The sequence below is a fragment of the Bison bison genome, unplaced genomic scaffold (assembly GCF_000754665.1).
Source record: "Bison bison bison isolate TAMUID 2011002044 unplaced genomic scaffold, Bison_UMD1.0 scf7180017864456, whole genome shotgun sequence".
Lineage (NCBI taxonomy): Eukaryota > Metazoa > Chordata > Mammalia > Artiodactyla > Bovidae > Bison > Bison bison.
The window spans coordinates 3,904,622-3,924,616 of record NW_011495018.1 but is presented as its reverse complement, the minus strand read 5'-3'; the positions used below and the strand labels follow the sequence as shown (position 1 = coordinate 3,924,616).

At 47.4% G+C, this 19,995-nt stretch overlaps 1 protein-coding gene across 4 annotated transcripts in view; it reads right to left on the bottom strand.

Annotated features, from left to right (window-relative positions):
* MKI67 (marker of proliferation Ki-67) overlaps positions 1–19,690 on the bottom strand; it is a 29,453-nt gene extending 9,763 nt beyond the window's left edge. Inside the window, exons 1-12 of one of the 4 annotated variants that reach the window (XM_010859148.1) lie at positions 19,501–19,690; positions 17,357–17,435; positions 17,151–17,266; positions 13,468–13,534; positions 11,349–11,394; positions 9,810–10,910; positions 8,200–8,375; positions 6,704–7,025; positions 6,494–6,612; positions 6,225–6,396; positions 3,456–3,611; positions 1–1,550 (exon numbers count right to left, since the gene is read on the bottom strand). The exon at positions 1–1,550 is cut by the window's left edge and continues 1 nt beyond it. In XM_010859148.1, the coding sequence (XP_010857450.1) occupies positions 1–1,550; positions 3,456–3,611; positions 6,225–6,396; positions 6,494–6,612; positions 6,704–7,025; positions 8,200–8,375; positions 9,810–10,910; positions 11,349–11,394; positions 13,468–13,534; positions 17,151–17,266; positions 17,357–17,435; positions 19,501–19,592 (3,996 nt within the window). In that variant the 5' untranslated portion in view covers positions 19,593–19,690. The remainder of the gene's footprint in view (positions 1,551–3,455; positions 3,612–6,224; positions 6,397–6,493; positions 6,613–6,703; positions 7,026–8,199; positions 8,376–9,809; positions 10,911–11,348; positions 11,395–13,467; positions 13,535–17,150; positions 17,267–17,356; positions 17,436–19,500) is intronic. The other 3 variants (XM_010859145.1, XM_010859147.1, XM_010859146.1) reach the window with 3 other exon arrangements.
* Positions 19,691–19,995: the final 305 nt, after the last annotated feature.

The following is a 19,995-nucleotide window of genomic DNA, read 5'->3' as shown; positions in this document are numbered from 1 at the left end:
CACATAATCTGCAGGGTCCATTTTCTGCCTTGGCATTTCCTTGGACACTTTGATGTCTTCACCATCTGCTGGTTCTCTATCTGAGTGCCCGGTTCCCCTTGGTATTTGTTGAGGTTTCCCGAGAGATGAGAGCTCCTCCTCTACGTCCACTTTCTGGGAAGGTGTCCTGAGACGTCCCCTTCTACTTGGTGTGTTGACTGGCTCCGGTTGAGATTTATAGGGTGTTTTGGTGGTTTTGGCATCTGTCATGGGTTCCCTGGTTTGATCTGGGGTTTGGAAGAGCTCCTTGAAGCCGGTCAGATCTTCCAGGGGCTGGGCCTTTCCCTTGGGTGTCCTTGGTCGCCTCTTGGCTGAAGGTACCTTTTCTGCAAGGTCTAGCATCTCTTCTGGAGCTTCCTGAGACACTGCAATGCCCTTGTCACCACCCTCTGGTTCTCTGGGTGACCGTGTGGCTTTTCCTGGTGTTTGTTGAGGTTTCCTGAGAGCTGAGAGGTCCTCCTGCACATTCACCTTCTGGGAAGGTGTCCTGAGACGTCCCCTTCTACTTGGTGTGTTGACTGACTCTGACTGTGGAGATGTACAGGGTGTTTTGGTGGTTTTGTCATCAGTCATTGGTTCCTTGGCTTGATGAGGGGTTTGGAAGAGTTCTTTGAAGCCAGCCAGGTCTTCCAGAGGTGGGGCCTTTCCCTTGGGTGTCGTTGGCCTCCTCTTACTTCCAGCAGAATTCTCTGCAGGGTCCAGTTTCTGCTTTGAAGTTTCCTTAAACAATTGGATGCTTTTAGCATCTCTTGATTCTCTTTGAGTGGGCGTGGCTTTCCCCGGAGTTTCCGAGAGCTTCCTAAGGTCCGAGAAACTTCCTACATCCACTTTCTGGGATGGTGTCTTGAGCTGTGTGCTCATCCTGGTGTGTATGCTGACTGCTCCTGGCTTGGGAGACTTACAGCTCATCCTTGTGGCTTTGTTCTTTGCATCCGTCACTTCCTTGGCATGAACTGGAGTCTGTAGGAGACTCAGGATGTCCACCTGCTTCTCCTCGGGCTCTGTGTCCTGCGATCTCTGGAGGGTGGTCAGGTCTGCCGCTGGTTCACACTTCAGCTCTGAGGCTCGTCTTGATCTCCTCACAGCTATCGTCTTTTCAGAATTTTCTTTTGATTTGATGTTTTGCTTACATTGTTCTAACGACTTTTCACTTTCCTTTGTGTCTCTCTCCAGCTTCAGCTCTGGTTGTGGTGTTTTCCTCAGACGTCTTCCCAAGATGTCCTCAACGGTGTCAGGTTTTGCGTCTTGGTTCTCTGGCCCTGTACCTGGCGTCTGCACACCGCTGAGCTCCGCAGACCTTCTAGACCTGTTTGCACTTGATGTTGCCTTTGGAGTCGCTGTCGTGGACACAGGAGTTTTTATCTCAGCAGCTATGGTTTTATTCGTGCTCCTTGGTGTTTTCACAGGATCTTGGCTCATTTTAATACTGGGGCGTCTCAAGGCAGGGCTTGCAGAACTTTGATCAGATGGCCCTTTCGCTGTATCGTGAGTCCTAGGAAACACATCTTCGCCTATAAAATATTAAAACACACATGATAAACAGATTCTGTTCACTGTGTTGTGCCAATTTGCTATCTGATTCTCATAAAATATTACTTAAAAGCTAGTTTTGACTCTCATCCACCCCAGGATATGAGGCTGTCTCTACCAGACAGAGATAAATCTGTCTGACGTGAACCACACCCATGTATGAATAATGCTGCTGCTGCTGCCGCTAAGTCACTTCAGTCGTGTCCGACTCTGTGCGACCCCATAGACTGCAGCCCACAAGGCTCCCCCATCCCTGGGATTCTCCAGGCAAGAACACTGGAGTGGGTTGCCATTTCCTTCTCCAGTGCATGAAAGTGAAAAATGAAAGTGAAGTCGCTCAGTCGTGTCTGACTCTTTGCGACCCCATGGACTGCAGCCTACCAGGCTCCTCCATCCATGGGATTTTCCAGGCAAGAGTACTAGAGTGGGGTGCCATTGCCTTCTCCGATGAATCATGTTAAGGGTGCTATAGAGTGAGGTCATCATAGGTGGTGATAAGGAGCTATAGGAATTAGGTAAAAGAAAAATAATTCCTTAGCAGGGGTTCCCTGGGACTTCCCTTGTGGTCCAGTGGTTAAACCTTCACCTCCCAATGCAGGGGTGAGGGTTCAATCCCTGGTTGGGGAGCTAAGATCCCACATGCCTCTTGGCTAAAAAAAACGAAAATATAATACAGAAGCAGTATTGTAATGAATTCAATAGACTTGAAAAATAGTCCACATTAAGAAAAAAAAAATCTTAAAAAAGAAAGAAAGGTCCTCTGAAGGCTGCCACCCAGGTCTCAGTGACAGACATTTTTTCCATCAAACCATAGAAACAGCTGTTCAATCTGCTGGACCACCAATGCAATAATGGGGATTATACTTAGCGTGCTTAGGGTCTGTGTTACACAGGAAACATCTATTTTTCAGCGATAGGAAGCGCCTCAAGCATAGCATGCTGTTCTCTCTATGACAGGCACATGGTGATCAGTGTCAATGGCAGAGAAGATAGACATCGTGTGTCCATCTCACACTCATCCTGTGGCAGGTGTCTACCCCAGAGAAGCCTCAGTACCTGCGCGGTGGACACCTGCTGTCTTTCTCTTTGCCGACAGCACTTTCACATCTGAGTAATTTACCTACAAGTATGATGAGAGCTTCCCTTCTAGCTAAGTTGGTAAACAATCTGCCTGCAATGCAGGAGACATAGGTTCGATCCCCGGATCAGGAAGATTCCCTAGAGAAGGAAATGGCAACCCACTCCAGTATTCTTGCCTGGAGAATCCCATGGACAGAGGAGCCTGGCAGGCTACAGTCCATGGGCTCGCAAGAGTAGGACACAACCTAGTGACTAAACCACCACCATGATGAGAGAGGGCTTCCCAGGTGGCACTAGTGGTAAAGCACCCGCTGTCAATGCAGGAGACTTAAAAGACACAGGTTTGATCTCTGGGTGGGGAAGATCCCCTGGAGGAGGGCATCGCAACCCATTCCAGTATTCTTGCCTGGAGAATCCCATGGCCAGAGGAGTCTGGTGGGCTACATACAGTCCACGGGGTCACAAAGAGTCAGACGCAACAAGCGACCTAGCACACGCACACACACACGAAGAGAGATGATTACACTTGGCTGCTTGTCAACCTCTTCACTTATACAAGATGAAGAAGGCCACGTGCACAGAGGGAGCTTATGGTTAGTAAACGGGTTTGCCTTTTTATGCAAGTCTCTGAAAGTCAGTGCTGGTTCTACTGCTGATAGAAATTCCCCCTATAAACAATAGGACAAAGAAGCTGGACAGCATTATCTGTCGTAGAGAGATAATACCATAGCTTTTGTAACAAAAGAAGACTGTCTACAGTTCTGACTGAAAAGATCAAAGTGCTGGGGTAAAAAAAGGAAACCAACCAAAATTTTCCAAAGTGCACAGCAGAGGTTTTTCTCCTGAATGAGGTCCTGGAAGCTCTTTTCCAAGCAAATCCTCTGAATTTGGAAAAGTGGGGGGACACATGCTCATCCTTTGCGGCTTCTCTTTTACTGGTGTCTTGAACATTTCAGGCAGCCCTGTCACACAACAGTGGAAAAGCAGTTAGTAGACTGCCCATACCTGCAAACAAGCATGCCCGTCAAGCACAAAAGAGGGGATGGCAGAAGCCAAATAACAAACAGATCACCCCCTAGAATTCCAGGGATAGAGTCTCAGGAGAGGGTGATGCTGGTTGTGAACCCATTTTTAGAAGCGGGCACTGGGGAGTTAGATCATTTATCACATCTCCTCTGCCCTTCTTCTTGGAAAGATCTAATGAAGGAGGTCGACATCTGCAGTCTTTTAGTGTTCTCCAGATGTGAGTGCTGCGGAGAGGACAGAGATTGCCCTGTGGGGGGTCTCCCTACCATGCCTGCCAAAACCTAGGGCCCTCAAGCTTCCTGAAAACGTCCTTAGGGACGCAGTTCTGGAGTTCATGTACAAACAAAATGTCTCCAGATTTTAAAAGTGACATAGGACTGCCCATTTTTAGTACTCTCAAGTAATAATATCACCTCCTTTTCATTTTAACACCAAAAGGCAGTACTAACAAAACCTCAAGGGGAAAAAAAAATACAGTTCTCCAAAGGGAAGATTTAAGTTTCTCAAACATTCATTATCCCCCATTCTCCTTATTGTTCTCATTCTGACAACAATGGATCAAAAAGATGCTCTCAGGCTGGCAACATCTGCAAAGTGTGTTTGGCAGCCTGTTCTGAAGGTACCCAAGCCAGCCAAGCCCCTTAAAACCTCATCCATCCACTACTGCTCAGGCCTCACTGAAAATACCCAGGATATTTAGGCTTCATCACGTGTTAATGTTTTGTCATAAAAGTACTCACACTGAGGGTGACCATTGTTGCATGTCTACAAAATGTTTTGGAGGAAGGCTGAGAACACCCACACCCCACGTGCTAAGTATTTAAACTTCTCTTCATCTTTGTCTTCACTGTTTCACGACATACACCTTAACACACTCTCAGTGTGCACAATTTACAGGGATACACAGATACACATGGAGCTGCATGTTGGGTGGTGTAAGCTCTAATTTTTTTTTTTTTTTAATTTTTATTTGTTTATGTTTGGCTGTGCAGGGGGTCTTCACTGCTGAGTGGGCTTTTCCCTGGTTGTGGCAACTGGGGGCTGCTCTTGAGTTATGGTCCGCAGGCTCCTCATGGCGGTGGCTTCTCCTGCTGCAGAACACGGGCTCTGGAGCACAGGCTCAGTACTTGAGGCACATGCGCTTAGTTACTCCACAGGCTCAGTACTTGAGGCACATGCGCTTAGTTACCCCGCAGCACGTGGGATCCTCCCAGACCAGGGCTCGAACCTGTGTCTCCTGCATTGGCAGGTGGATTCTTATCCACTGGGCCACCACGGAAGCCCGAGCTCCAAGTTTTTTTTCCCCTCATGGGGCATCCTCCCAGAATGATTTGTAGTTTACTTTTAAAAAGCTAAATGTGTTGCTCCAGATGTGACTTTAATTAGAGGGCATCTTGCATTGTTATATAAGTGGTACAGTAATTTTCCCGTCTGAAAATCTGCCAGGAGATAAAAACGGGATGCCACCTAATGGATGCAAGTGTCACCTCCCACCAGAAGTGGGAGCTCAGAAGGGAAGCCACTGGGCAAGCCATGCACCAATAGCAGCAAAGCCCAGAGCCAGGGCCCTGCCGTGGCCCTAACCTGGTCCAAGCACAAGCAGGTCACATCATACTTTAAAAATGGCAACACTGGCTCAACTATGAAAGGTTCAAGGAAGCCCTTCCACAGGCCTTTGTTCCACAAAACAAGGGGAGGAAGTCTTCAAGAAGCAAAATATCACTTAAATCAAATACCCCAACTCTGGGGTAACCCACTGGTAGAGATGCAAAGAAAGGGCAATTATGCAAGCAAGCCTGCTTTCCTCACCAAGCACACAGTGGCTGCCAGTTCTCCTGTACCTGTGCTGCTCTGCCAGGCAATGATGTGCATTCACTTAGGGAACCACCAAGGATCTACCGAATAGCACACGGAACTATACTCCATTTCCGAGTATAACTCATACTGTAGTAGTAACTCATACTGGAAAAGAATTTTAAAAAGAATACAGCCGTCACCTGGTGCTCCAGTGGTTAAGAATTTGCCTTCCAATGTAGCGGACATGGGTTTGATCCCTGGTCAAGGAACTAAGATCCCATATGTCAGAGGGGCAACTCAGCCTGCGTGTCTCAACTACTGAGCCTGCGTCACCACGACTAGAGAGAAGCCTGTTGCCACAAAGAACTGACACCGCCAGACGAGTAAAACAGCTGAGGAAGTATTTTTTTAAATAATTATATACATATATATTTGAATCTCTGTGCTACACACTTAAAACTAACACAACACTGTAAACCAACTGCTCTTCAATCCAAAGGGAAAACAAGTGTGCATTTCCCATCTGCTTCCTGCAGGACATGTGACCCCAGATCGTCGGGGACCGGTCCTTGCTCTCCAGTCCAGCTCCCTCGTCCTTGAACACCATGCCGCCCCCCACCCCCGAGTTGTCTGGATTATTTATCTTCCTGTCCCAGGCACAGCAGATAAACAAACGAAATGCCCACCCAGGTGGAACCCCCACAGGAGGAGGACAGGGCTCTGGTTTATAAGAGACAGGGCTATGCTTTTACCTGAAAGATCTTCACTGAAGTCCCTCGGTTTGCTGACCAAGAAGTTGTTTATCACCCTGTAGGGCCGAGCCGGTGCGGTCACTTTCTCGAGCTGAGCTTTCCCTATGACGATGGTGCAGGGAGAGTTCGCGTGGCCGGTGCTGAACTGACTGTGAACGGGGCCGGGCGGCTTCTGGAAAACGATCGGGATATCGACAACACGTCAAAGCCTGAAAGCCACCCTTCACATCCCCCTGATGCAAGAGCACACGCCACGTTGGAACACGCACCTTCGGAGTGTTGGCTCTTCTCTGCCGTCTGCCCGGTTGCTTGGGAAGGCCACGTTTCACAGCTTTATTCTGGGCCTGCTTGGCACCGAGTTTTACCACATCTGCCCATGATCTTGCCACTGTCACGGGAAAGAGATGCGGAGACATTCCCAAACCGGCACCCACAGGAAAGTCCGCCTCGAACCCCATCTGCTGACACCACGCACTTACCGATCAAATTGGCTTCCGAGGCACCGCTCCTTCTCCTGGAGAAAATCGTCTGGAGGATCCCATGCTGGTTCCGCTCCAGGGAGGCTCTCTGGGGAGGGAGGCTGCCGCTCCGTCTCCCTCCTTTTCTGGGGACATCTGTCTGATGCGGGGACCTGCTGACCCCGGACACGCAAGACACCTTGGACAGCCTGCGGCATCGGTCAGGAGTGGCCGCAGAAGCGTGGATGGCGTTAGCAGCCAGAGGGCTCATGAAGGCATCCGGTGAGGTCACTTTCAGACGGACTTCTGAAGAATCTTTTTTCCCTGATGGCTGGGGCTGCTCCTGGCAAGATTGGAATGTGTAGGAAACCTTACCCCAAATATAACATCCGTGTAATGAATGTGAAAACCCTACCCATGCAACAATTTTAGTCGTGCAAATCTCGAAGCACCGACTGCCCTGACTAGTGTCTGTCAAGCGTACAGCGGAGATAGGAGTCTGTATCTCTCACTTAAAAAGAAGGGAGAAAAGAAAGCACTGAATAAGTCTTAACTGAGGCATTTCCAGTGGAAAGGTGGAAGGAACTTCCTGATGAGTGGGGCTCTGATCTATATCCAAGGAAACACACTCCGTGGGAATCTAACCACCTCGGGTCAGCGTGGGTTCCAAACCCATCAGAAGGTTGGGTTCGGCCCGTTTCCAGGGCTCATACAAAAGAGGTGGGAAGGAGACATACCAACAGGAAAAGAAAATTAACTGAAATGAAAAGAAATTAAAGACTACCCAGGCCCTGTGGAGAAGGGGAGCTAGGGGGTGGGGTCCACACCTCTCTAGAGATGTAAGATCACACCCCTAAAGGGTCAGTGATGAAAAATTCTAAAGAGCTGACGGTCAAAACCATGGTGTGCATGCCATCCAAGCTCTGTCTTTCACCTCGTCATTCTAAAAGGGAAAAAACACAATCTTACGGCTCTGTCTTTCCAAATGGTATTTAACTATAACCCGAGCGTGACCACCTGGCCCAGAAGTGTGGTCGGCAGGCCGCCTCTGCAGAGAAGGGAGGTCCTGAGGACCCACCTGTGCTCAGGCACCCTTGGGTTGTGGTTCGGAACTCAGGGTCCATTTGCCAACACCCCTGGGAACGCGTCCTCACAGAGATGTTGGCTTTTTATTTTTTTCTTAGAAAGAAGGTCTTCACTGTCATTCTACTAGTGTGAGAGGTTTGTAAAGAGTGAAAAAAAAAGTGTTCGTCACTTCAGTCACATCCAACCCTTTGCAACCTCATGGACTGTAACCCACCAGGCTCCTCTGTCCATGGGATTTCCCAGGCAAGAATGGTGGAGTGGGTTACCAGTCCCTTCTCCAGGGGATCTTCCTGACCCAGGGATCAAATCCGGGTCTCCTGCACTGCAGGCAGATCCTTTACCGCTGAGCCACCAGGGACGCCCTTGGAAAGAGTGTGGACCAAGGATGTACGCCATCATCAGACCCCAGGGGGACCCGTGGGGAGCCTCACCTTGATGATTTTCTTCAGGACGGTGGGTGTGTGGGCAGCCAGTGACCGTCTTTGCTTTGGCGTCTCTCCTCTTTTGAGAGGTGTGTTGGGAGGTAAGTTTTCGTCGAATAATTCGGGTCTCAGGCAACCCCCAAAGGAGACCCGCCTCCTCTTTGCAGCCATGCCCTCCATCTTATCTAGAGGAATGGGCACAGATGTCAGAGTGCAAAGGAAACCGCGCCCCAGGTGTGACCTGCTTCCACTAACCATTAAAGACAAACCTACTGCGAGTTCCCTGAGGCCTGGCACCTCACCACCCTCATACTCTCCTGATGCTGACGAAGCTAATGAAAGATCCAGGACAAACCACGAAATGCCAAGGCCCAACGCAACAGTGCAAGGACTCTGTTTACACGGTGACAAGTCCTGTGCGGACGGAGCCTAATGCAGGGCATGGCTGATCAATGGTCCCCACTCTGGACCACGGGGATGCCAGCGATGAGCTCCCTGATCAGTGGTCCCCACTGGTGGACCAGGGCGATGCCAGCGATGAGCTCCAGCAGTGGCCTGAGTAGGCTTTCCCAAGGGACTCACACTCAGGCCTCACCCAGACCTGCATGTGAGTGGAACCAGGTGCTGGAAGCTTCTCCCGGAGATCTGGACAGACAGGCCCAACTACACACCTTTGTGAACTGCTCATTAACACAAACCCTTGTCTAAGTGACATGCCCCATTTGTGACACTCATGGGGAACACCATGAAGTCATGCACGTGAGTCTGATTTCAGAACCACACACCCGACCCCACGGGCTCCCTGCAGATGCAGAGCCGACAGCTGGGCACAGCCTCTGAGCACCCAGGGGGTCCCCATGAGGACTGTGAGCCGGGCATAGCCTGAGAGCACCCAGGGGTCCCCGTGAGGACTATAAGCCGGGCACAGCCTGAGAGCACCCGGGAGTCCCCCCTGAGGACTATGAGCCGGGCACAGCCTCTGAGCACCTGGGGTCCCCTAGGGAGTGTGGGAGGCTCCCGAGCTGCCCCTCCTGCCCCACGGGTCACATCTCTGCCGCCCGCGGCATGCCATCAGGTGGCTTCCCCACTTGCAGAAGAGAATACAACACCTGTCCCACGGGCCCGCCTGTGCCAGCATGGAGGCTGGGGAGCAGGTGTCTGAAGGGCACCCACAGCAGCACCTGGCACATAAACCCACGGAGGCAGTCCAAGGGTGTTCTAGGAACCACTCCACATGAAAAGATTTCCAAGGGGTTTCCACTGCTTATTCTAAAGGCCCAACTTATAGGATATAAGAGCTTATAGTTCAGAACTGAACTTCTATGAAAAGCAATTATGCTCAAGCTTATTCTCCCAAGAATCAAATATATTTTGGGGCCACCCTATCTCCTTAGACCCCTGCTAGTTCTTCCCTAGTAGCCAGCACCTCCTCTGGTTGGTGAGTTATCAGGGTTTTCACATAAATCTATGGGCAGATGACGAATATGGCTCTTAACACGGTCCCTAAGTGCCTCAGAGCGAATCATTAGCAAATGAAGGAAGGACCGCTAATTCACACCTAGACATGAGGTAGGCGCAAACTTCGGGGGGGAAATAAACGGACAGTTAAACAGACTTACTCGTGGAATCACTGAAGCTGCTGACGTCAGCTGTGTCGAGACCGGATAACCCAGGGCCCACTTGTCCAGTTGCCGGGCCCAGCTTCTCAGGCTTGTTGAGAAGATCGCTCTCAATCTTCCTTTCTACTTGAAGGGCCAGTGGAGCTGAGATCATCGGAGGTGGAATCTCAGTTTCTGCAGTCAGACGGTCAACATTTGCAGGAACACTCTTCCTCTTTCTGGAGAAAAGCTTTTCTGGTGTATTTTCAAAACTCCCAATTTTAACAGGTGTTTGATTTCCAGGCAAGAACTTCTGGGGAGTGAACATCTGATCATCTGCCCTGGAGCCTTCACTTTGGTCTAGACTCTGGGATACACGGCCACCGCCGACACTCGGGTCTTCACTCCGCTGCCTCCGGGAGGGGCTGTGTGGTGAACACCACAGGGGCATTGTGGTTTGCTGTGAACACCGCACAGGGGTCCTGGTTTTCCTTGTCTCCGTCTCCGTGAGGGCGATGCCAGGACTCTTGGGCTCCTTGGGCATCTGAACCGGCTCCCCACTCCCGTCTCCCTCAGTCTGGCTACTTCCTTGCTCCCCCAAACCAGGGTCTGCCTTCATGTGGGGGCTTCGGCCCGACTTCCGTCTGGATTTGGGGGAGACCAGAGTCTCGTCCTGTAACCCATCAGCGCTTTCTCTGCCCGCTGTGCAGTGATGCTGCAGTCCTGATTTTCTGCGATTCTGCAGAAGATTGTCTTTTCCTGGGTTCACATCTAACTCCACTTTCATTGACTCGTAAAGCTTCCTAAAGGGAGACTCACTTTGGTCACTCCTCTTAAGACATTGTATGGAGGAAAGAGCCTTCGGTTCTTCACGACAGGTCCCTGATGCTACACTGCGATCTTCTTTCAAGTCCCCGGTGGTAGGATCCGTCGGACCTCTGCAGGTATCTCCAGGAAGTTCTGAGGAACGAACACGACTGGGTGTTTTCCTGGACACATGGTCTTCCTGGCGCCCTGAGACAGCGTGTGTGGCCGTGACGTCTTCCCCGTGGGCCACAGGCCTTCCTGAAACAGCTTCTTCCGTGACTTCTGAATGGGCACTGGAATCTTGAGCTTTCCCTTCTTGACAATGAATTATGAAATAAGAAGTTTGAGATTTTCTCAATGATTTTAACATGCGCAATATGCACATTTTGGAAACTATTTCAAACTGTCTTAAAAACCTAGCTGTTCACTTGGCCTAAAACTTTCTTAATGTCCAAAATGCGTGGTGACAGTATTCTGACACTAATATTACAAACCAAATAGATAAAGCACTTCAGCGTGTGACAGCCAGTCTCAGGCATCCAGTGCTGCCAACCTGCCCAGAATTAAGGGGACAACTGAGTCGGCAATGTGTCTCCACGTGCACCCTCCATCCAGCATGGCGCCCAAACACCACCTGGGGGAAAGGTTAACTCGGGTGCCTGCCTATGTCTGTCCCTTCCTCACCACAAGTCTACATGAAGAACTGATCTTACAGGATCTCAGGAAAACAAACGAAAACAAAAAACTACTGACCTGGATTGGAAGATAAGCTGGATCTTGAGACCCGACGTGAAGCTTCCTGTAAATGGGCAAAATACGAAGATCAATTTAGAAGCCTTTTCAGATACTGACAGTAAATCATATTTACTGAGATACTCTTCCGGCGGGATGGCCTTCTCTACCCTACTGCTCTTTAGGACTTGAAGAGACTTTGGGAAATGAGCCCAGACCTTCAGGTGCTGGTGCTCACAACACAAGGATTTCTCAGATGGTTTTTTAATTCATTGAACTTCTGTGAAAGAAGAATCAAAGCTGAAAGTCAACATCACCTACCCTCAGGGTCTGGGAACCTACCAAAGGCACAGGGTCATCGACTTCACACTCCGTTTTAGCAAAAATTGGCTACAGGATCCGTGGGGGAAGTGGGATTAATTTAGCATGTGGGCTCTCTGCTGGCAGACACTGGAGGTGTATCTGAAAGCCCAGGAGTTAAGGCAGAGGTGAACAGCGCACCCAGAGGCTCTGCACCCTCAGAGCACTGGGATCAGATCTAGCTTTCCTGCTTGGCCGCCTTCATGATCTTTCCCAGGCAGCTTTTTATCCGGTGAAGACCGACTACAGAATAACAAGATACAAGATACAAAGTCCAATACTGTTCCAAAGTTAGAAGAATAATGTCCTCTGAATCACTGGGGGAAATCACAAAATATACCCAACGGCAAATACTTTAACTTCTGTCTTTAATCAATTTCCGATTTCTTGGTATTGAATGCACTGCTTCTCAAACTTCCCGTGTGAGGGCTCAAAAACGAATTAAAATTTTAAAAGTCTGTACAAAATATAAGCCCGTATTTTTTGCACGATAATATCCAACAGTCATAAAGATCAGTCAGATGACATGTTCTAAGTATTCAATTTCGATATTTCTGTTATCCCAACCCAGATAACACTCTGGTCACAGACCCTTGGAACCTCCTATCTAACCCTTAGTTCAACTTTTTGATTGGTTTCTTTATACCTACTCACAAGTTAGAGTTACAAGTTCACAAACTCCAGGAGATAGTGGAGGACAGGGAAGCCTGGCATGCTGAAGTCCATGGAGTCACAAAGAGTTGGACACGACTGAGTGACTGAATAACAACAGCAAGTTGGAGGGTGTGGTGATAGACGGGATACCTCAGAAGCTGTGTGTGTGAGTATTTAGTTGCTCAGTCGCATCTGACTCTTTTCGACCCCCATGGACTGTAGCCACCAGGCTCCTCTGTCCATGGATTTTTCTAGGAAAGAATACTGGCATGGGTTGCCATTATCTCTTCCAGGGTATCTTCCAGACCCAGGGACCGAACCCACATCTCCTGCACTGGCAGGCAGATTCTTTACCACCTGGGAAGCCCTCAGAAGCTAGCCTTCCCCCAAAGCTGATGAGCAGGTTGACATTAGTTACTTCTCTCGGGAAGGAGGAGCACCTTCAAATGCAGAGCCTCTGGCTGATCTCAGGAGTCCCTGTGATAAGACTCTCAAGCCAGGGTGTTCCAACCTGGTCAGACAAGACTAGCTTGAGTAGCTTTGTAAAAAGGAGGATGGACAGGAAGTCTCAGGATTTACCTGGAACATTCTAAGTCCTACTAAATCTCCCAGAACTGCATTTTAGGAAGACGGACCATTTGGAATGTGTTCTCTCCACTGATAAACAAAAGGCACTGACTCTCTTTCAGTGTTATGGGTCATCTGTCCATCAAACCTGGAAAGCATCTCTGCCACCCACAACTCTGATGTGATTATCTCAGAAAAATAAAAATGGATGAATAAATGGGGCACAAAATGAACCACCAGATCCCATGGTTCTGGAATCGGAGTTCTATGTCAGGGCTGTCTTATCCAAAGGTTTGCAAAATCAGATTGTGAGACACTTGAGGAGACTTTGGGGCCCAAAGTGTGACACTCAGTACTCCCACGTTGAATAAGAGGAATGGTAGCTTAGATTATATTGATATATCTAAGTCCAGCTTGTTTAATACCTTAGTGACACTTCTACTATAACCGGTAAACTGCTCTCCCGGATAACAAAACACACTGTCAGTGCAGACAAATGCTTTCATATCATCATGCAAAAAAGACTCAGAGCCCAAAGCTGGGTGACATCCCCCATCACCTGGTCCCGTCTTTGTCCCGGAAATCCAGGTGACTTGCTTCCATCCTGATGACTTTCATTTTCATACCTGAAGTGCACAGAATCACAGACATATACTCAGATTAAACATTTGTGACCGAAAATAAAACTACTATATCTGACTAACGTCCAAGGAACAAACTTCAGGTTTTGTTCAAGATATTACCTTATTCAAGGAAAGACATTTAGAGTTAGAGAAGTGTTTTTACACAAAAAACTTAGGTAAATTGCTTTGTTTCTTTCAGAACACCGTCGTCACTGATTGGAACCAGATTAATTTCTGAAACCCTAACCAGCCTTTACAATATCGCTGAGCACCTACTCTGTTGGACCCGACTGTGAAATAGAACAAAATCAGGTGTCTCTTAGTTTTTTCTCATGGAAATCATGTGGTGGCGTGGAAGGTTAACCAAGAAGCTGGGTGGCATCTATCACCTTTTACCACTTTGTGATGTCATTCACTGCAGAGTAATTACAGAGCTATACTTTAACTTCGGATCACTATGAGCTCTTCAAGCTTCCCAGTTACTCCATCTGTGTCTGAACAGAGGCACGTTTTAGGAAGATGCAAAGATATTTAGGAAGAGACATAGTTGTTCTAACAGACTTCGGGTATCAACTCACAGAACAACATTTTATAACACATACTGAACTTAGGTAACCAGGTAAGACAGGATGAAAAGAATTTAGACGCCACCTAAGTAAGATCTAAAGGCTGAGCGTCGAAGAATTGATGCTTTTGAACTGTGGTGTTGAAGAAGACTCTTAAGAGTCCCTTGGGCTGCAAGGAGATCAAACCAGTCATTCCTAAAGGAAATCAACCCTGAATATACATTAGAAGGACTAATGCTGAAGCTGAAACTCCAATACTTTGGCCACCTGATGCGAAGAACTGACTCCTTGGAAAAGACTCTGATGCTGGGAAAGATTGAGGGCAGGAGGAGAAGGGGGAGACAGAGGATGAGATGGTTGGATGGTGCCACTGACTCAGTGGACGTGAGTTTGAGCAGATTTAAGGAGATGGTGAAGGACAGGGACGCCTGGTGTGCTGCAGTCCATGGGGTCTCAAAGAGTTGGACACAACTGAGCGACTGAACAGTAGCACCAAGCAAGACTGGAGCCGCCAGGCGTCTGGGATTGTTTCTCACGGCGCCAGAGTTCTGAAACAAGCCCTTCTTCCTCAAACCCATTTTCTATTTGTTGCTAGAGATATTTGATCATCTCAGTCTTAATCTGAACAGCATCTCATTTGGGGGAAATAGTTCTGGTTCTCCATTCCACACCAGTTATTTCCTATCTAGAAGTCTCTATCCAATAAAAACACCCTTTAAAAATGAAGGCAAATTCACAAAAAGCACAGAAAAAGAAATGATCAGTATATTCAAATTTGAAAATATCTATTCAATACAAATGAAGGCAGTAATGAAAACGGAGTTCCATTTAGCAGAATGGATGACAAAAAGGATCTGACTATTAATATATTGCCTCCTACAACAGATACAGTTGAGAATTAAAGACACAAATAGTACTGCAAAAAAATATATATATGTTTCATTTATCTGAAATTCAAGCTTAACTGAACAACCTGGGCTTTTTGGCTTTGTTTTGTTTTTCTAAGTCTGGCAACCTTAGCAATTTGGTCACAGAAAATCACTAACACCATGTAAATTCTTCTAGACGTCACTCTCTTTCGTATGGGATGTAAGACCTTTTTTCTCTCACCCTCTACTTTCCAAAAGAGGGCATCAAAGAACTCAATTTGCCTGTATGATGAGTTTCTATTTAAGACATCTTTATGACTGTATTTAACCTGTAAGTAAGTGTGCTTTGGCTAAATGTCTAACTTACAGTACTTATAATCATTTAATATTCAGTAAAAACATTTTTAAAGTGTATATTTTCTTAAAAACATACATAGGATGAAAGTATAATGATGGAGAAAGATATACCAGGCAAACAGCAACCAGAAGACAGGTGCAGAGGTTGTACCAACACCAGACAAAATTAACTTTAAGATAAAAATTATTTAGAGACATTGCACATTTTACAATGATGAAAGGGTCAATCTGTCAAGATCAACCAGTTATAGACAAAAGTCCGTCTAGCAGCCAGTTCCTAGAGACCATCTAAACCTTAAGGATTATGAAAGCTGAAAGCAATGTGATTTTTTAAAAAAGAGGCAGAAAGAACAATAGTATGAAATCTCTCATCAAAAGCATTACTAAAGGTACGGGACATTTCAGAATGATGCATGATGGAGCTTCATCCTCCCAGAGGAGATAATTCTTAATTTAAACCCACAGTATGGCCTCAAAATAGAGGAAGCAAAAACCTACAGAGCTAAAAACAAAAAAGAAAAAAATCCTAAATGCATGATTACAGCTTACCTGTCCAAGTAACCAAGAATCAGCAGAAAATGTTACCAGGATTCTAGTTAGGAATTTGAATCTTATGGACCTATACAGATAGAACACTCTGCCCGGCAGCTGTGGAACACACGTTCTTTTCAAACACACAGGACAGGTTAGTATAGAGTTAACCACATCTGATCATAAAAAGCAAGCCCTGACTCATTTCAAAAACAAAACTGCTCAAATGTCCATCCAGAATGAATAGTGTGTATCTGTGTATAAAATTGTGGTTAATTCAAAGAAATCCTTAAGCAGTGAGAAGGAACTGGGATGGGTCCACCCATCCTATCCATGCTGTGAATCTCATAACCGTGAGAGCAGAACTCAGTCACAAGTGTAGGCAGCTTAATAAAGGCAGACAAAACCATAGTGGTGAGAGATGCAAGCTTAGGCAGGACTCCGAAGCCTCTCAGGCTATCAGAGAAGCCACGCTCTCGTGGTTTACGTGGTGAGTGGAGACAGTGATGAGAAGACGCGTGAGGAGAACTTCCGGAAATGCTGCTGATGGCTTGGGTGGTATATTAGTTCTCTAACCAAACGCCACACCCTTAAACAAGAGAAATGTCTTTCCTCACAGTTCCAAAGGCCGGGAGTCCAAGGTCAAGGCGTGGGCAGGGCGGCCTCCCGGGACGTCTCTCCTAGGCTCCAGCTGCTTCCTCGGGGTTGTTCCCTGAGTACCTGCTCCCCTGGCTCCTCTGAGCCCTAGTCTCTTCTTATAAGGACACGGGTGGGAGTGGGTTAGGACTCACTCTAACAGCCTCATTTTAACTTCATCCTCTTTTTCAAGGCCTGTCTGAAAACGGCCCCATTCCAGGGGAGCTAGGGGTTACGATTTGAACCTGTGAATTTAGGAGAGCACAGTTCAGTCCCTGACAGGTGAAATCACAAGGCTGGTCCGTCCCGATAAGTTGGGTCGTGCATCTCGTTTCGTTCTTTCTCTATGAGTGTGCCTGACTTTAACATAGAGAAGGAAAACGAATGCAGCTTCACAACGTTTGCCGCATCATGATTCTCCTTTAGGGCCTGGTCGCTGTCCTTGGCACAGCTATGTGCTCCCAAGTCCTTGAGCTGGGCACAATAAACTCCATTTGTCATTCCTTCTAGATGCTCATGGATTTAGATGAAGACTTAGTGTTGGGAATGACAACCTCAAACATGTTGACGTTCACCCGCATTAAAGAAGGATCCCAGGTGAACTGTGAGGCTGGCTTTTGGTGACTCAGAAAGTCTTTAGCCCAGTTAGTTCTTACCTACCTGAAAGACCGATCAACAATAGTTATCACATCGCCATGTTTTAGCTGTACAGGTTTATCAAAAGTAGATCCGTTTATTTGTGTTGGATTTGTAGAACTGAAATTAAACAATACTGCCTATAAATAGAAAACACAGGAAAACATGTAACTAATAAATGGATACAAAGTGAAAAGTTTTTAAAAATAGACTTCCAAAAACCCACTCACCTCCTGCTCACTGATTTCAATTTTGCAGTGTTGTTTAGACACTACAGGAAGCTGAATACGAATGTCACACTCGATACTCCTTAATTTAAAAGAATAAAGATTTTTTAGTTTGTTGTGATTAAAAAAAATTTACATTACTGACTCAAAATAAAACAGCGTTTGACTCTGTTTGATCTGTAAATGCAATGACATAAAGGAAAAACAAACGGGGCAATGTAAATGGTCTTTGCGTTTTGCTGACCATTTTTACAAGCGTTGTAGAGGCAACTACTTTAAATCACTAAAACCTCATGGCGCTCTGCGTACAATTAAATGAGCTCCTCAGCTCTGTCAGTTGCCTGGCACGCAGCAAATGCTCACAACTTGTGAGCTGATTGTTTTAAAACTGCACTGTTAACTGACAAAGTCACAAGTCTCCTCTCACTACAGACCCTAAACACAAGCAACAACAACCAATCGTCTAGATGCAACCTGTCTCTTCACAGGAAGCTGACGTCAGCAGCAAGCACACAAGAGAGAATTCCCCAGACCACAGAGAAACTGGTCGAAGATGCCCTTAGCAAGGCTCCCTGGGCCTCCGGTGCTCCTGGTACCATCATGGGTTTAACAGGTTTGAACAGACCGTGACTCCTCTGTTCTCAACAGGAACCTCTGGAGCCTTAGAGTAGCCCTTCGTCCCCGTGTCACACGATCAAACACTACAAATGGGTTTCTAGATTAAACAATCTTACATAAAAAGACACTTAATCACTACAGTATGAAAGAATGAGTGCCATTTGATACCAAAATATTTTTTTTGTCTTTTCCTTTCGAAGAGAGTGGAAGTTATGGAAAGTGAACAGCTACTCTAAGTCAATGAAAAGATTTTGATTTTGAGGCATGAGAGAAAGACTATCTCGTTAGAAACGAGACTGTTTGGCAGGAGACTGCCAGTGAGAATGGCTACAGAGCAGTGATTCTCCACCTCGGCACCACTGACATCCCAGCCAGACAGTTCTTTGTAGGGGGAGCTGTCCTGTACGTTGTAGGATTGGCAGCAAAGCTGACCTCTGCTCCCTGACGTCAGTGATGTGGGGCTCCCACATCGTGACATGAAAAAATGTCTCCAGACTTTGCCAGGTATCTCCTGGGGGTCATATGGCTCTCAGCTGACAGCCATTGCTACATACTGACTCCAAACCCAATTCTCCAGCAGATGTTTCAACAGGACAATTGTTGGTGTGCCAGACAGTAACCACCTCTCATACACCAGACCCCAGCTACATAATTATTAACAAGATAGTTTCTGCTCTCGGGACCTTAGGAGTGAAACGGACAAACTGCAGCCTCATTACCACGTGCGGGTTAGGAAAGAAAAGAGCAGTGCTCAGTGAAGGCTTCTTCTCAGGGGAACATGAATCGCTCATGTAGGAGGGTAGAGAGAAAATTCCAGAGACAGAAGTGCCAACTGGCTGACAGCACCAAGGTGAGCCAGAGTTAGGCCTGTGGTGAAACGTGGGTGCAGGGCGACTGGTAGGAGGATGGAGTGTGGGTGGGGGCGTCAGGGTTCCACCACACGGGGCTCTACAGGGAGGGTAACTTACCCATCACTTTTAGAGAACGAGAGCGGGCTGTGATTAACGGTTCCTGTTTATACACGGGCCACTGCCACCAACAACACAGGAAGGCAACCAAAGAAAAGTTCTCAAAACACAACCGGAAAGACTCTTCTTCCCATTCCCACTTTTTTTCCAAAAAGACCCAACAAGCCAACACAGATCCCTTCCTTATTTGTTCAATAGTAACCCCCAGCAGTCAAGGAATGCTCAGCTCAGAGAGATTTCAGATGAACACAGTGGCCTTCGAAAGCCTGCCTGAAGTCAAGCAGGATTTGAGAATCCTTTACATTTTTCTCCAATTATAGATTTTTATCAAACCAATTTTTAAATCTTTGATTTAGAAAACAATTATATAAACATCATCCTCAAAATTCTATTTCATATAAAACAGCTAGTCACATTGACAGTACATAGGCAATCCTGTGCAAACCCAAGGGCTCCACTTCTCCTGGAGCTGTGCGTCCCATCTGTCAACCTGTGATTAATAACACTGAGGGGTTTTTAAAGCCAAATTGTCTAAATTGTCCAGGCAAGGGCAGGGCTCACCTTCCAAACAAGCAGGTGCTGAGGCTCAGCGGAAAGTGAGGGCCATCCACCCCGCTCCTTTTGATGGTAACCAGGCGTCTTGTAGGACCCATTTTCTAAACAAAAATTTGAGTATAATCCCCGGACGGGAAGGTCAGGCATCAAAAGGTTTGCTGAAGCGGACTTACAGGTCACTGAACGAAATGACAAAAATAAAACACACGGGGAGCCGGAGGTTACCCTAAAGCAAAGAGCTAAGAAGGCACTTGTAAGTGACCAACTGGGGTCGCTTCACCAATGCCTCGGCCGCCCCGACCCACACTTTATACTGACGGCTGTGGAAGCCCCAGGCTGGTCCCAGGCTGTCCCCCCGCAACTCGGCGCCCCCCTCACAAACCTGCGGCCAGGACGGCGCCCACCAGGGTCGCGGCTCCCCGCGGCTTCCCGCCGAGACCCCACGCGAGCACTGAAAACGAGCAGGGCCCAGCCCAGGGCGCCGGTGCCCGCAGAGTCCCC